The 18,849-nt window shown below is 37.9% G+C and overlaps 1 protein-coding gene across 2 annotated transcripts in view; it reads left to right on the plus strand.

The window, feature by feature from the left end:
- LOC131694159 (gustatory receptor for sugar taste 43a) overlaps window positions 1–18,849 on the plus strand; it is a 74,117-nt gene that overhangs the window by 16,592 nt on the left and 38,676 nt on the right. Inside the window, exons 4-6 of one of the 2 annotated variants that reach the window (XM_058982627.1) lie at window positions 12,038–12,170; window positions 12,482–12,590; window positions 12,678–12,740. In XM_058982627.1, the coding sequence (XP_058838610.1) occupies window positions 12,038–12,170; window positions 12,482–12,590; window positions 12,678–12,740 (305 nt within the window). Of the gene's footprint in view, window positions 1–12,025; window positions 12,171–12,481; window positions 12,591–12,677; window positions 12,741–18,849 lie in introns of both variants that reach the window. The other variant, XM_058982628.1, reaches the window with a different exon arrangement.

Genomic DNA, 18,849 nt, shown 5'->3' on the forward strand with positions numbered 1-18,849 from the left:
AGTTGATATCGGTTTAAACTTTTTCAGTGATGACATCATATTTTGATCTCATTTTGATGTGCTTACATGCTTTGCGTTTCTTAGAAAAAAATGTTTGTTTCTATTTCTTTGGTAAACACCAAATTGATTACTTATTATTTATTTATTATTGTTATTATTGAAATATTTCAACATCTCATTGAGTTTTCAATTTGCTTTCACTGATAGCATAAATAGTTTTCTGTTTGATGTCATAGGGCATTTTTTTGCTTTCAATTTTGATCTTTTAACTGTTAAAACGATCAAAACGATAATACCTGCGACTGATGCTGAATGCAAACGTTTACACTCCAGTATGTTAAGACACATTCCACCGTTGGGGGACAACGTTTGCACGCAGCATGCAACTGTTAACAGCCCGTCGTTTGAAAAATCCTACGATGTACGCTCAAAAAACTTAATTGAATACTTTAAAAATCCTAACACAACGTTAATGTTGTGGATTTGATGTTTTTCAGGTTGTCCTTTCATTCTGAGAGGTGAAAATGTCGCGTTAGGTGACAACAGAGCAAAAAATTGATTTTCAAACCTACACTTGTGTTTTTCAAAAAATCTGCTCTATCTCAAACTTTAGAGCATCCATTTGTTCTAGGAATTTGATCATCGATAGTCGCAGAACAATACAGTATACTTAGATTTTCGAGTTCTCATGAAATTTTTTTCACGACCGTTGCAAACGCTACGTTAGGGGACAACACCAAAATGAACACAAACGGTCGCATATGAAGTGTTGTCCCCTAACGCGACTGAAGTGTTTGTTTAAGCCCAAACAAAGCGATGTATATTACCTCTTAACCTGTAAATAATTCAAAATAATGATTTGAAATGCCAAACCAGATGTATTTCTAATTTCACCTTCATGTGTATTTGGCAAATGATATTTGGAAATGAAATTAATATGGATTGAGAACAGGACATACCGCATACAACAGTGTGGCGCGGTATAGAAGAGATTGTAGACCACAGTCGCCACTTTCTAAAGGTTCGTAAAAGGCAGTTTCAAGTAGTTTTGGTAAGTTGAATACATTATTGACATCGGAAAATATATGAAATAAAATTAACTGTTTGTTGGGGAGACTAAAAAAAAAAATTTTTTTGAGCAAATAAGTTTTTTTCAAGTAATTTTCAATATTTATTTTCTTGTTGCGTTACAAATAGACAAATGTGACTTTGAAGCAACTCAACAAAGGTAAGACAGTCAAACGATTATACTCAGTCGAGCAGTTATTATATTTACATATTGTATATAATGTTGTCGCGAAATACCAGTAATAGGGTTGAAATAAACATTTCGAAAGAGAATATCGCCCTACCAGTTCATCCTCTGGCGGTTGTACAACCGTTTCTGCTCATAGATTTGCAAGACGACACTTATTAGTGATGATTGCGGAAATTAATCAAAATGTACTCAGTGTTTCAAAAATCACTCCAATCAGCATGCGTTGAAGAAACCATAGTTTGACAAATCATTAAAATCCATGATTTCATCACTCATGGTTTTTTTGGCTCCTGAGGAGTGAAAATCGCCAAGGAGTGAAAACAGGTTACTAGATTATACTTACAGCATACAGTTTAAAAGCCCGAGCTCATTTTAGATTTCCAATTTTCATTTTATTAAGCACAAAAGCAAAACAGATCCTTGGTACAGTTCATGGCGAAAGCTTCTTTTCGATAGACCTCGAAGGGCGTACTAGGCTAGGCTTAGGCCATTACAGTAATAAATAGTGCACCTGTTTTGCATCTTTTAACTATGCATTTGAACTTTCGGATTTCATCACTTCAGCAGAAACATTTTTATACCGGATGTTTGCCCGTGATTATTGTTATAATAATATATTTGTTAAAGAAAATTGAATTGAAAGCAAATGATTTGCTTCTATATATACAGGGTGCGCCATCTGGATGTATCCTATTTCAACATTGAACAACTCCGCCATTTTCCAGCCGATTTTGACAGATAAACGTAATTCTGAAACATCATTTAGTGCTATTTTAGCTATAAGTCGATTTACACCAAAAAAACGCGCTGAAATCGTAGCGCATTACATGGAAAACGATCGTTCAATAGTGAAAACTATGCGTGCTTATCGTAAAAAATATGGCAGGCACGGCGGAGTAAATAAACAAAATTGTCCAGACCATCGACAACGCACGCTACCGTTGGATTTTGGCGCACTTTGTCTATCCATAAATGCAAAATAGGTCTGAAAAACGTCTTTTTTTATAACAAGACATTAGCAGAGTTTGAAATTAAATTCGGCCTATAAGCGGCGATAGAACAAGAATCACAAACCGGAGTGGACAGGAGAAGCCAAAACCAGGAGTGAAAACCTAAGAGTCAAAACCCATTTGGATTGCTTTGGTTTTTAACCCACTCCCAGAAACGTGCATAACAATGATTGGTTTCCACCGCTCCTTTGGAAACAGGCTCCTTGGTGTGAAATGTGTGGTTTATTTGAAACACTGAAATGTAGCCGTTCATACGATTTTTGGACAAGAAGTGAAAGACCCAGCTTTTTGAAAATTTAGATATATTTCAGCACAAAAAAAAATCGTTAAACAAATTTCACACAATTGCGGTCTTATGGGTCAGATGGCCGGCTTGTCAATGAATTACCTAAATGAATGAAGAAAACTGGAGAATTTCGTGAAATTGTATTTTTTATTAGCGAATTGTAAGAAATGCGTATCCTCAAGATAACATTTTGAATTAAACGTGCTATAAAAACATTAAAAAGCTGCGTTAAACTACGATGTTTGGTTCATGTCAATAAAATCTATCCCGAAAAGAAAAACCGTGGTTTGTTCCAAGTGGTCTATAATTATCCCGTCAATTTGAAAGAATGTTTAAGGAGGACGAGTGAGTGTTATTCTCTATGACCAAATTCTTCCGTGCGCTCTCATACTTATTTGGCATTCTAATACGTTCCGTTCTATATCTTTGTAATCACTTCGAACTCTATTCTGAAATTGTTAATTTATCCTTAGACTCATTATTTCGTGACGTTTACAACGATTTGACGAATCTTCATTCGACAAATATGTCTATATGTCTACATCAAAACTTATTACAGATTCGGAAAGTAGACAAAATTTCACGAAATATTCAATCAACATGAACTGAATATTCTAGAATTTGATGATTTGACTTTTATTTAAATACGTTGAAAGTTTCGAATTTGTGACGCGTTGTAACGTCACGTTACATTATCGGTCATAAAACAATCCTCTGCCAGTATATTCAGTTAATGTTGATTGAATCTTTCTTGATGTTACCGCGCGACGAGTCAAACGTTGCAATGTGCAACGTCTCAAATAAAGTATAAACAAAAACAAACCATGCGCTAGCCCTCAGCCATGCGTGGGTGAAGAAAACAGAATTAAAAATAGAACCAGAGCATGAGATGCATACGGGAAAAAATGCCTATCAAATAATGTAATCAATGCAAGAGGTCTATTTGGTTAGGCTAGGAACTAGTATATAAGGCCAAAGATTGTTAATAAAGTTAGAATTTTTCGGTTAGTCTTAATCGATGCGTCGTGCTGTACACACCGAATTTCTCCCCTATAGGGTTTTAAAGGTTCTTTCGCTGCGAAAACCGTTCTGAAATCCGTAATAGTAATATAGGTCTCCACTTGCAGTGAGATACTAGTCTATTTTGGTTTCAACGTCTATCTCAGCGCTAAAAGAACTGTTCTTATATTGATGTAAAACAATTCCACTTTAGAAGCGCCGGCTCTCATATTGTAGAGCACTAGCCTAAAGTCTGAAGAAGTTTATCTCAGTAAAAGAACCAATTCCACGAAAGGACGTCTCTAGGTGCAGCTGCCAATCGTTTCGTTTCCGTTTCCTTCGCGCGGAAACATTGGTGGCTCCAGAGAGGAAGTCAGACCTCTCTTGGAATTAGTTGTGGTGTGCTCGGCGCCCTAAGATCGAGCGTAAGTCGTGGAATTAAGTCGTGGTGTGCTCGTCGCCTTTAAGAACGAGAGTGAAAGATTGGTTTAAACAACCATCATAAGTCGTGGTGTGCTCGTCATCCTTAAGAACGAGAGTGAAAGTGATTAAAAAAAAATCAAATATACACAACCGGATTATTTGAGAACGAGTTAAAAAAAACGATGCTGCAGTTCGTCAAAAATAAGAATGGGCACTGCCGCCTATGTACTGCGCCAGATACGACGCAGGATATGGTCGCATGCGATGAATGCGACCGATGGTTCCATATCGGATGCGCTGGGTTGGATAGAAAGCCAACCAAGGAAGAGCGCTGGATTTGTTTTAAATGTTCTGCAATAGAACAACAATTGAGATCAATGGAGGCAGCCCAAAAGAAGACGAGTATGGAAGCATTACTAAGTGGAATGCTAGATTCACTCAAAGCATTGCATGGAAATCAACATGCTGGTCCAAGTCGTCAGACAAACGATGATTGGACCATATATTTGAAGCGGCAGGCACTAATGCAGTTGCCAAAATTCGACGGGTCAGCGAAAGACTGGCCAACATTCAAAAAAATATTCAACGAAACCTCAAAGGAAGGAAGATTTACTCCGATGGAAAATCTAAATCGGCTGCAGCAAACCGTAGGAGGACATGCTGCTAAGAGTATTCAACCGCTCATGATGGATCCAGGAAATGTTCCGCGAATCATGGAAAGATTGGAACAAAATTTCGGTAGACCAGACGTCGTCTACAAGGAATTACTGCACGACCTGACAAAAATTAAAAAGGAAAGCAGGTTTGCAGTAGCAGAGATTTCCGATGCACTGGAAAATCTCATAAACAATATGACGGTCCTTAATAAGGCAGAATATCTGCAAGATATGCGGCTTGCAGAAGAAACGGTAAATAAGTTACCATACAGTGTGCAAATAAAATGGGCTGAAAATCTACAGAACAGTCGTGGCGTGCCTACATTAACAGAATTGTCCGAATGGTTGAAACCACACGCCAAGACGAGCAGAGTACTGCACGCAATGTCACAGCATCGTGAAAGGAAGGACAGAATAAACCTTCACGACGAAAATAAGACTGTGTGTATCATGTGTGCAGAGTCCCACAAATTATTTAAACGCACCAAATTTAGGGCAATGAACCCTGAAAGTCGCTACGAGCTGATCATGAAGCATAAATTATGCATGAAATGTCTCGCTAGCAGTAAACATACAGCTGCGGATTGCTGGATGAAAGGCAAGTGCGGTGAAAATGGGTGCAAAAGTAATCATCATAAATTACTGCACAAAAACATCCCGTTAAGAAACTTTACAAAAGGCAAAAGAGAAGAACGAGGACCACAAAGTGCTTCAAACGAAGGATCCTCTAATATTCATCAGGGACAGAAGATGAATATTTTTTACCAAATAGTTCCAGTTACACTATGGAACGGCGATCGTAAAATACAAACATATGCTTTCCTCGATCCCGGCTCGTCACTGACTTTGCTTGACGAAGAGGTATCGGAAAAACTCCAGCTGAAGGGTAAATCGGAGCCCTTGAAATTGAAATGGACTCAAAATTATTCAAGAGAAGAAAGAGGAAGCAAACGCGTGCAATTGCAAATAAGTGGCAGCTCACCTAAGAAATTCTCGTTAAAGGACGTAAGGACGGTAAAAGAGATCAATTTACCCGTTCAGTCTGTTCAATATGATGAGCTGGCCCAGAAATTTGCTCACCTGCGTGGTCTTCCAATACGCAATTATCAGTATGCTAAGCCGAAAATACTGATTGGATTAAACCACACTCATCTAATAATTCCATTGGAAAGACGTACTGGAGGAGAAAATAAGCCAATTGCCATCAAAACAAAACTAGGATGGCTGATATTTGGCAATCTTTCTGGAATGGTGTCAGGCGAACACTTAATGGTCATTCAAGAGGAAGAACGTTTAATTAAAAATATGATGCAAACATATTTTGCAGTTGAGGATTTTGGAGTGAAAGGTCCAAGCAATCATGTTGAGTCGAAGCAGCTTGCAAATGACGAGGAAATCATCGATAAAACATTGTCGTGCACTGGAAATAGGAAAGAAATAGATTTACTCTGGAAAGAGCAAGAGATAAAGTCAGACATTGATTTGGAAACATGGACAATTGATACCATTGTGGACTACGCTCCAAAAGATCGAGGAGATCAATTCGTTTTATGGCATGATAGCAATAAACAAGAATCAGGTGCAAATGTGATGCAGGATGAGAAACAGCAAGCTGCAAAGGCAATAGTGAATGAAGATTATGTGGACAACGATGTGGACAATTTCGACGACATTTATGATGTCAGAAATATGGAATTTCATAAGGAACTTAGGGTTGAAAAAATACCAAGTCATTTAGACAACAAATGGACTGGTAAAGCAGAAAATATAAAGGTCGATGACATTATGTTGATTGCAGACGATAATATCAATCATGGAAAATGGTTAAAAGGGAGAGTAACTGAAGCATTCCAGTCACCAGATGGACAAGTACGTTCGGTTGTGATCCAGACTAGTAAAGGGCTTAACAAAAGACCAACAGTTAACGTAGCAGTTTTAGATGTACGCAATAATAAGCAAGAAGAACATGTTGAATATGACACCGTTGTCATAAATCACCATAGAGTAGCACCACTTGAGACAGGCAAAAGGCTGCAACATTTTGACCCACATACCATTGAGGCTATACATAACCCTGGAAATATTGCAATGGATGAACCGGATCCTTCAATTATAAAAAAGGCAAAGGTGAATTTTGACTCCTGGGGAAAGCGACAGAAAATCGATGTTGATGTCGTAAAACAAATTCGGGATAAGATTTCAAAGCCTAAAACACAGTATAAAAAAGGAAATACTACTATTAGAGCACCTTATGGGCCGATGGTTGGGATGACGCTATTATACTTATTAGCACTAGCATTTGGAGAGCCCATGCACGGGTTAATAGCTTACGACTGCGGACATCCGGAAGTAAATTTAACCAGCTATTCATTGACGGACGTTTCTTCATGCTTGCCGTTGTCAAAAAATTTGAGTATAACGGAAGTACCAATACAAGTCTTACAGCGCAGCACTAAGGGATTTGTGATGGTGTATCAATGTAAGGTCATAATAAAACGATCTATTAGACATTGTGGAATGCACTCCCATACTTCAGATTACGAAAGAAGTTACTCGTATATAGTAAAAGAGTTCACCTCAGAAGAATATAGGAACACTCACATGGTCGGAGCCGTCACATTGACTCACAACAGTAGAATTCGTGAGATCAAGCGAAACAGTACAACTAGAGGCGAAACTCTCATAGTGGGCCACGTCTCTGGAAGTAGCTGCAGTGGAGGAGTATATAGCACTCCTGAATATACATGGACAAACGCGTTAGTATATTACGAATACGAAATCGCGTTGTACAACTACCTTGCGGCTATTGATAATGAAAATGATCAGATTATCTTACGACACGGAGTTATATGTCCTTATTCACACGGAAAATGTTTAGATTCAGAAGACGGGTATACAACATGGGACATTAGCCTTAATCAACGATGTGAGGATTCAGAATTCGAGATTTTGTACGAAGGCTTTGTAAATAAAACGATGAACGTAGACTCCAAACAAGATCAGCAAAGTCGGCAAGCTGTATACACGTCAGTATCTGACAAACATTTGTTTTCGATTAGGACTAAAGGTGCTTCAAAAATCTGTGGCTATAATGGATATAGTACCGATCATCCAAGAATATTCATTCTAGAAGTTTCGGAATTTAAGTCACCATTTCACCGGAAACCAACTAATGCTAAGAATCATGATCTATTTACATATTTCAACTCCAAGATAACTATGGTTGAAAATTACATCGGGCAAAAATTGGACGACGTCTACAATGCTGTAATGACAGAAATGTGTAAAATAGATAAAGCTTTATTAGAAACAAAGCTAACTCTAGCTCGTCTGAATCCGACGGAATTTGTTACAAGTATAATGAAAAGATCGGGATTTACTGCAGTTGTAACTGGCGAGGTTCTGCATGTTTTGGAATGTAAGCCTGTGTACGTGAAACCATTTGCTACAGAGCGGTGTTATCAGGAGATACCAGTTAAATATGGGAACGAAACCATGTTTTTAACACCAGTTACACGAACATTACGACCAAGAGGAACAGAAATCGAATGTACTCCGTTAATGCCAGCTAAGTTTCAATTTGGAGGACGATGGTACACGATAGATGGAAAAATTAGGGAAACTATTGCGCCACAAAAACTAACAACAGACATCATAACAAAATGGAGTTATACGCCACTACCCAATTTGATGGAGAGCGGTGTGTATGATACTGACAGCGTTCAGAAGATGCGTAATCTGATATATGAGCAAGGAGATCGACGTATAGCATCAAATGTACTTCATAAAATTATGTCGGGGCAGGTGCCAGATAGACAAGGATTTCATTTCGACGCCTTGATATCGGGGGAAATAATCGACAATGCAATCAATAAATATTGGAGCAAACTTAAGTCGTGGTCAAATTGGTTAGGTAATTTGACTTCCACTATCATCGGGTTATATGCTATCGGACGCGCCTTCAAGTTCATCATAGATACGGTAATGCACGGAAGAATTTTATACGATATCTACGGTTTCGGATGGCAACTGATTGCTGCTTTTTGGGATTCCATGACATCGTTTTTAGCCCATAGAAGCACAATCAAGAATCTACAACATTCATCATATCGAGCCGATCAACGCGCTACTACAACACCACTAGAAGTAAACCCGCCAGAAGCTGAAGCATCATCACCATACAGAGGACAACTCTACCCATGTATTGGAACAGTATGAATATCTTATTTGTGTCAAAAATATTATAATTATATGCAATGATTTGTAATGATAACAATAATAATAATTAATAGTGAATTACTTAGCATCGTCGCTCTCATATTGTTGTAAATCATATCAATTTACAGGGGCCGGAATGTTACCGCGCGACGAGTCAAACGTTGCAATGTGCAACGTCTCAAATAAAGTATAAACAAAAACAAACCATGCGCTAGCCCTCAGCCATGCGTGGGTGAAGAAAACAGAATTAAAAATAGAACCAGAGCATGAGATGCATACGGGAAAAAAATGCCTATCAAATAATGTAATCAATGCAAGAGGTCTATTTGGTTAGGCTAGGAACTAGTATATAAGGCCAAAGATTGTTAATAAAGTTAGAATTTTTCGGTTAGTCTTAATCGATGCGTCGTGCTGTACACACCGAAATTCTCCCCTATAGGGTTTTAAAGGTTCTTTCGCTGCGAAAACCGTTCTGAAATCCGTAATAGTAATATAGGTCTCCACTTGCAGTGAGATACTAGTCTATTTTGGTTTCAACGTCTATCTCAGCGCTAAAAGAACTGTTCTTATATTGATGTAAAACAATTCCACTTTAGAAGCGCCGGCTCTCATATCGTAGAGCACTAGCCTAAAGTCTGAAGAAGTTTATCTCAGTAAAAGAACCAATTCCACGAAAGGACGTCTCTAGGTGCCAGCTGCCAATCGTTTCGTTTCCGTTTCCTTCGCGCGGAAACACTTGAAATTTTGTCTACTTTCTGAATCTGTAATAAGTTGTTAATGTAGGCGTTCATTTGATAAAGTTAAACAAATTTGTCGAATGAAGATTCGTGAAATGGTTGTAACGTCAGGAAAGAATGTGTCGTTAGATATAGTTTATCTACTGATAGATGTAATAATAAACATGATTATTTTTCGATATTATAAGGTAGGCCTTCCCCTTATTATCCCCCTCCCTTTCCCCGCCCCTGAGACCCCTCATATCGCTGCATGGCTGCGCTATTGCTGAAATAGGTTGGTTATATCTTTTATGTCTATATACTGTTCTGTAGGCTCTCAAAGTAACTCTGCAGAAGGATTTATCGTACTGCAACGGAATGCGTTAGGGGACAACACTTCAGTGCACCCCTGTGAAAGAACGATTTCAAAGCTTGTTATATACAAATAGCACATTTTTAGAAAGGTATTGATGAGTACTAATAGCTTCTGAAAAGATTTAATAAATAGCGTGCTTTGTTTTCGTGAAAATTGACAAAAACATGATTTTTGCGTTAGGGAACAACGCAAAAATGGCCAATTTTGGCCCCCCTTTTATCCGGCGATCCATTCATTCAATAAATCTGCATCCAAAGATGAAATCATAGTACATTATGTGAAGAATAAAATGGAATTTATTATTACTACAAATTAATTTTATTACAAACCTGTCGGTGTGGTACAGAAAAATCAATTCAATTATTAAAAAACGAGTCATAAATGCATTACTGGTTTTCATTGACGACCATCATAAAATTCTTTAAAAAAAATTTCATATATCTGTGATTTGGGAGCCTTAAACCTATACCAACATGTTTCAAGTGGTGGAATGTGTCCTGGCTTAAGCATGGGGTCTTTGAAATAGGCAGTCCCATATTTTAGCAGGTCCTCGCAACTCAGACTCGAATCGGAAGCGACCCCACTGACGACCCTCTTAGCTGGAATACCCTGTACTCTGTCGTGAAGGGCCCGTAGCCAGCAATATCATTTGCCTGATTTAAACTGTTAACAACTACCCGAAGTTTATCAGGGCGAATTTTCGATATTTCTGCCACGGCCGAATACCGATCCGTCAGAACTCGAGAAATTTGCAACAGATTCAAACAGTTTTTGTCTTTGGTCCGGAAGAAGATCACGAATGGCCCAGTGGGCGAGCTTGGATATACTTTGAACCGGGAAGCCGATTCCATTTCACCTTGAGATGAAGCGCCGTCAGGGGAAGTAATTTTTGCGCGTGCCTATGGCCCAGCACACGTTAGTAATGTCGTTTTTGATTGAGAACCTGGAAACTAACCCAGGTTAGTTGCTTCAAACGAACGTTTTTAATGAAGCTGAGTTGGGTTCTCGCCAAACAGCGGTGGTGTGAGTGAACTCGAAATATATTTCAGGTTGGAAACCAACCCGATTTTCAGTTCAATAGCGCATAACCTATAGGTTCGAAACTGGCTTCAAACAAAGTGTTTGACAGCAGTTAGGTCCGAAACTGAGTTAGTTTCTGCTTCAAGCGAAAACGACATAAAAGAACCAAGAAGGGAAAACGTAAACTAATACTTAACTTGTGTATGTAACGGTATCCAGACGGCTTACTAGAAGAACACTGCTTCACTGGTCACTGACCGGCTAACGGTACTTAGAAACAGAAACACAAAAAAGGGAAAAAATACTGAAACCTCGACGAGGCGGAAAGTGCGCAAGATAACCTTAGCACTATTCTTTGTCGCTATAGATTGCACGCACTAGCAATAAAAGACTTCTGTCTCGACTGAGCTCGAAAACGAATGAACCTGTCAAAATGTATGAACTGTCAAAAGTTTTATTCAAGTTCATTTTCAATTTTTTTCAAGTTTTACGAAGGTTTGCCTGCATTTCTTAGAAAGCGAAGTTTTGGAGTGTTTTGGTCCAAAAATAAAAATGAGATGACAAGCATGTTTAAAAGAGTGCCTAAAATTTGTTCGTGCTATTTTCGTAGGCCTAAAGCCATGCAAGCATTCAATCAATTTTGATGAAACTTTGCCGATGTATGTGTAACGTAACTACTTCGGAACAAAATTCCAGAAATTTTATCCTTACCAGTGGCGGATCCAGGGGGAGGGTCCTGGGGGTCCGGACCCCCTCCGAAGTTTTTAAACTTGTTGAGAAATTTTGAATTAGTTTCAATTTTATATCAGTTTTAAACTTAAAATCATTACAAACCAAATTTGACAATCAAAACTGAATTTAATTAAATGAGGTTTCAACGCATGACGTACAATGTTCAAAATTTCGGACCCCTCCCGAATTTTTTTTCTGGATCCGCTCCTGATCCTTACTAACAAATAATTGCATTCGTCCTATTTATTTTCAATAATCGAATGCAGCCCAACCGCTCAATCATTTTCCATTAATACATACATTCCCTTTAAATCTCATTTCATTTGGAAAGTTTCGTTTTCAGAATGAAGACGGCAACCTCTAAGGTGGTGACTACTCTAGATGTGTCCGTTGTGGTATCAGCCTGCATATGTGGAGTGTTTTGTGGCATATATGGACTTCAGTTCGTCAGAGAACTCAATCAACGATTGAATGAGGTAAGCTCCGATTGGGCTTTCTGCATGTTTTCAAGAATGCATCGTTCCCCTGGGTAATAAAAAATTAATTGGCGAAGCAATTATTTCCCGGTATACAGAATGTACTACAGCGGAAATTAATACACTTTGTCGCTTGGTAAATTAAATAAATTTTCCATGTTCCAAGGAGTTTTCACTCGCGAAACTTTTTCCTCAAGGCAATGTCGACGACGGCGAAACGTCGTATACCTATTTAGTTTCGGGTTCTTTCTGTTCCTTTTACGTGCCAATTTTTCTGCCGTCATACTAAATTTAATTTGTACTATTTCTAGGCAGACGATATGCTTTCGATGTACGTTGATGCTGGAAAGCAAGATAGGAAGAAACGAAAAGGTCTCACGATGCTGGCCCTGGTTGGTATCATCATAACAGGTGCTTTGGGTAAGAGAATTTTTGGCCTCTACTCCTCAATCCAGAGGTATCTTTAGGAGAACGCAAAATAATGGGATAAGTTGCTTAATCTTGCAGCTCTTGACATCTGGGTCTGGTATCGTATAGCTGACAAAATAAAAAAGGAAAATCAGGACTCAAGTAAGTAGAACGTTTCGCAGAATATTACCATGAACAAAATGTCATACTATATGATTGATGGGAAATAAATTGAACGTGTTAACCTGATGATAGATTGTGTTTAAACGAACCAAAAGCTATTGGTTGAAAAAAAAAACGGAATACTAGTTCTATCGCTTTTGAGATCTTTCGATGTCCATTCCATTGTAATGTACTATGCGTACGGGCGAATTGCATTCATTTCAAAGAATTGATTTTGATGAATTATAAAAATTTATGTCGAATCTAAGCAAGCTTTTCGTTTGAATTTGAAGAATAGTATAGATATTACAGCGTAACACGGTTATATAAAAAAAAATGAATACTTGCCCTGAGTAGCTTTTTGGTTTCTATTTGTGTTTTAGAACAACCGTGCAAAGTCTAAACTTGATCGGTGAAGATACCCAGGTAACTAATAAACATGCTAAGCACTTAAGTTGTTTTAAATGTCTTTGGCAAAATATACGGCTTCATTACTGCTATGCCATGAAAATGCTTTCTTACTACCGTAAAACGGGGTATCTTTGATCACTGGGGTAAGTTTGATCAAATGAGACTTTTTTCAGTAACGTACGATAAGATGATTCCCTCTAATAAAATCATCGAAACAAAATACAAACCATATTCTAAGCATGTTCAGCATCTACCGGCAACGATTATGTCGCCATTTAATGTACCTTTTATGAACATAAATTCAAATTTAAAATGATACAACTTTCATGCATCGTTTCGATCTGTTCAAACAATTCCTTGCATATTAATGAAATCAACCAACTTTAACTGAACTGATCATTTTTTAGGAACTTTAACTGAACTGATAATTTTTTAGGAACCGTAAATATTTTTGTCCAATAATTTATTAAAAAAAAGATTTACTATTTAACTTCGACTATTTTCCCGAAAAAGTTCGATAAAAGTCGGGCGTATCCTTCCAGGCAATTTTGTTTGCTTACGAGACGACACAGTATCAGACCATAAAATCGCCTGCAAATATGCGATTTACACAACATTGGGAGCGTTATTTCTTATTTCGATACACATATTTTGCTGATCAAAGTTCTCCCGAAAACAACGAATGAAAATTTACAACAAATTTATTTTATTTTTATAGTAAAACGAAATAAATTACCAAACAATTTGGACGTTTTCAATCTATGGGTACCAGTACTTGTTTTAAAAATGCAAACAGTTACGTTTACCTGATTTGAAGAAAGTTATTCAAAAAACTGTAGAAAAATTGAACAATGTTTTCCCCTCGTTTTACGGTACTGTTGTGTATTTACAATGCTGTTCACTGGCAAGAAGTTTTTAAGAAGCTTTTTGAATGCTGATTAACAACAGTTATACATAACCAATGCTAATATATCGCAAGATGCATCTGAAATGCAAATTTTATGCTACTTTACTGCATATACTAATGCTTGTTGGTTACCTGGATATATTTTTGTGTCCACGTTTAAAGCTTTACATAGGATTTCGTATTAGGATGTTGACTTGTAAAAAGTAATGCCTCTAGAAGTCGCCCTATCTTCTAAACATAAATTTATGAGTTTTTCAAACGAAAATTATCAAGTAAATAAAGAGAAATTCCACGAAGATCCGCCAGAAAATCTTTAAAATCGTGACCGGCTATCTTAGACTCCGATGAAACTTTACACGTTTCACCGGCTTGAAAGTCTAAATATTTTCCACAGTTAATAAGATTATTATGACTCAAGAGCAATTTTTCAAAAGGACGTGAAAGTTTTTACATCTATAATTTTCGAAACAAAATTGTTCCTCATCAGCTTGCTGTGGAAAAGCTAAGTCGGACAGGACTGCTGGACTGCTAACTAATCTCCTCGAACCTTGTGAACCGTAGCGCCTCGGTGCGACTTGGAACTACACTATCGGATCCTTACCACATTACATCGGGCGTTCCCCAAGGGAGTCATTTCGGACCTCTTCTATTTGTGTTCTTTGTGAACGACCTATACAGGGAATTATCGTCTTCTAAAGTCATGTATACAGATGATCTGAAAATTTACCGTATGCTGATCTAACAACACCTCTGTTTATCCAGTTCCGGATCGTTTCTATTGTCTCCGTCATCGACACCTCCACTTCTTCAAGTATCTCATCCATCATCGTTAGTGACACGTCGTCCGCGAAACCCACGATTTTCACATTTCAGGACAGCCGCAGTGTCATTACCCTATCGTACATCCCGTTCCAAACAGTTGGACCGAAATGGAGCTCTGAGGAACCGCTCTGACTCGCATTGACTTTTGCCCTTCGACTGGTCAATTTGATTCTGTATTTAAAACCGTTTTGCTTTTCTTATATAAGAAGGCTATGCAATCACTCCAAATATAGACATTTCACCCAGGGCACGGAGCATCGAATGTCATATACCATTTCATACAATTCGTCGAGATCGGAGAATGTCTGTGTGTATGTATGTGTGTATGTGTTATTCAAACTCACACAAGTGTCTCAGAGATGGTTGCATAAACTTAGTTTCACATTAACGGTATAACGTACACACAAGCTGCTATTGACTATTTGGTTGACTTCCGGTTGTGGAGTCACGGATTGAAGAACGGCAAGTTCCCGTACAAACTGTCCAAGTTATGCAATATATATTAAAATGGATGCAATCTTACTTTGATTCACGAAAGGGGTCACTAATAAACAATCACAGTTACTCTGACTACATTGGTTCCTGATGCCTCTGAGAAACTTGTCAAGTTCATAAGATAATATCACACCAATTTCTTAGCGAATTCTTGACCGATTTTCATAAACTTGTTGTCAAATAAAAGATAAAGATACTCCCATTGACTAAGCTAATTAGAAATTATATTTTTTATTTGTGACAAGTGTGCGTTTCTTAAGGCCATCGTAACTCGCGCCGCAAAACAGTAGGAAAAAGTTAGTTTTTCGAGAAAATAGACGATAAAATTAACTAAAATCCCAAAACAAAAAACATACGTCCCTGCAGAATTTATTCAGCTATCATCTGGTTAAAATTTTCCGTGAAAATTCTCCCGATTTTCCGAATGCATTACCTTAGACCGGAAAAACTTTTGCCTTTTTTGCATTTCCACGCTAATATCTTCGAAAATAAAGCGATGACATACTCTTTTTAGTATTTCAGTGTGTTTCTATTTCTCTAAAGCACACATTGGAACTTTAGTTTGATGGAATTTTCCGACTTTTCCATGAAAATTTTACGATTTTCCTAATTTCATTCATAACCTATCTATGCATTGTGCATACGCTCTAATTGATTCAAAAAATATACTGGATCATTCTACGTAATATTTACATCTAATGTATATTCAGTTTTCACGAAAAGTCTAAGATTTTCATTGGGAAATTCCATATTTTCCATCGATTGCATATCAAATCGTAAACTCCGCGGATGCTTGTTTGTATGCGTATACATGAACCGGCAGTAGATGGAAAACACAAATAATAAACGTTAGTAGGCGTTTGCGTTAGTGTCACAAGTTGCAGCATTTCAGGGATTACATCTTGACTACGATGTTGCGAACAATGAATAACAAATATTTGTTTTCCATTCAAATATCGGTACTTAGTTGATTGTAACATTAATTTCAACATAATTACTGAATTGTGCTGTGCTTTTCATAAATAACATCAGTTTTTTTTTCTGAGCTAGAATATGGTTTTGATATTGGTGTACAATTGATGAAATTTTTGAAGACAACGTCCTAAACATGAACAAAACTAATTGAAAGAGATCAAATGTGACGTTGTAAAACATTATACTAACATGATAGCATATTTCGACTGGCTAAAAATCCACTTTAGGAATCCGGAAGAAAATCGTGTGAGTCAGTGAGCTAATTTCATATGCAAGTGATCTACCCAAATTTTCCAAATCTATCATATAAATCACACATTATGAGAAATTCCAGCATCGTCAAAGAGTTGTGAGTTGGTGTGATATTGCGGACATTGATAAAAAAACATGTTCATAATTTATTTCACTTTTTGGAAATCAACCAGAACAGGTTGGCAAAGCTGTATTATTGTGCAATACGATGCCACACTATGCCACCATTTTCTTCTGATACAGAACTCCTATCCCTCACCTTCCCGCGATGTCAGTTCCTACATTTTGACAGCGGTTGGGGTTGGAGCCTGACTCAGATTTGTTTCGGATGGAAGCGGCATTAGTGACCACGGTGGGATTTGTGGTCGTATGCTGACAGGGAATGGGAGCAAACGACGCGCGCGGTCTACCCAAGCTAAACTAAGCTAAGCTTTTTGGAAATCAACCACAATAGTTTCTAATGTACACTCGCTAGCCAATAAATAATATAAAACGTTTTTCAGTAAGCATTGCCGTCCTGAGCATAACCAATCAATAGATATTATAAATATTTAGAGGAACTAAGCACGGCGAAGACTGACTATTCATATAACCATTAGATCTTCAATGTCCCAACAATGCTATGTGGCGGTGACACTATACCGATGACCCATAGTGAATTATACTGCCAACGATCGCACATTTGTCCCATTTTCTATGGAATTCTTATCTTTATGGGAGTGATTTGCGATCATGGTTAGTATATGTGTATATAAAAGCTATTCTGCTCTACCTAAGTATCAGTGATTTGTAAGTTATGCTACGTAGATTCGCCAACTTTGTTTGAAAAAAGCCAAACGATTTTTTTTACTGATAGCGTATAAGTACAATACTTCGTATAAAAGGTACTATTTGATATAGCAATTAGATATGTATATGTATTTCAACCTGTGAACATACACTTCGGTGCGCTATGCCCCACTACCGTGCAACAGATCATAGACATCGTGAAAGAATCAATCAGACGTAAAAGCATAAGATTTCCATAGTGAAAAACAACAATCCGAGAAAAACGTTGTTCAAGGTGGTAAAGCTTTTATGCCGACCCAGCAAACGTTCGACCATACTACCGATTTCGTCCATCGTGTGTTAGAGCGAGGGACTTTGAACAGAGAAGATAATTCTGAACACTACTCCTCTAAACTCCTCCAAGGAGTCCGACATTTGCCTGATCCCCCGGATTCCTAATTGCTAATGCACTTCACATGATTCCAGGTCTAGCTGTTCGCGCTAGATTTCGCTGGTTTTTTTAATTGATCCGACTTCCGGTTCCAGAGTTACGGGTTGAAGAGTACGATCACACAGCAAATTCCCTTATAAACTGGTACCATCATAATGTCCAAATGATGCAATACATATTAAAATATGTGCAACATTACTTGGATTTGCGTGTCTAGATCACTAAAGACCCATCGAAGTCGCTTTGACCGCATTGGCCACCTATGACGGTTCTTGATGCCCCCGGGGAACTTCCCAAGTCTCTAAGTTAATGTCATACCTATTTCTCAGCTAATTATTTACCGATATTTCCAAACTTGGTCTCAAATGAAAGTTACTACGTTCCAATTGAATTTTGAATTGAAAAGTTACAACGCTGCTATTGAATTTCTAATTGAGCCGACATCCGGTTTCAGAATTGCAGGGTGATGAGTACGAACACACAGTAAATCCCGATTTCAACGTATTCGGCGATGGATGTAAATTTTTTACAAAAGGCGAAAATTTTTCCAATATGTGACCACAACTGCTTGGATTTGTAGTTCTAGGTCACTAACAGTCATTCAAAGCCTCTTTGGCCACATTGGCAACCATCGACGGTTCCAAAAGCCGCAGCGGAAGTATTCAAAGTCAAAATAACAGTTACATCGATTTCTCAGTGATTACCGGACCGATTGGACCAAACTTAATCCCCAATGAACCCCAAAAACTGTTATTAAATTTTATTTCGATCCGAATTCCGGTTGCGGTGTTACGGGTTATGGAATGTGGTCACAGAGAAAACTCCCATTCAAATCGATAGCGCTATGAATGCAAAAAGGATTTTTTTCCCTAAAATAGGAGCCAAACATCTTGCATTTGTAGTTCTAGGTTACTGACGGCCCATAGAAATCTTGTTGGCCACATCAAGATCCATCCGAAAATATTTAAAATCGTGACCGACCATCTTCGATTCCTACTTTACCCGTTTCACCGACATGGAAGACTGAA

This window comes from Topomyia yanbarensis, chromosome 3 (genome assembly GCF_030247195.1).
Source record: "Topomyia yanbarensis strain Yona2022 chromosome 3, ASM3024719v1, whole genome shotgun sequence".
In the NCBI taxonomy this organism is placed as follows: Eukaryota; Metazoa; Arthropoda; class Insecta; order Diptera; family Culicidae; genus Topomyia; species Topomyia yanbarensis.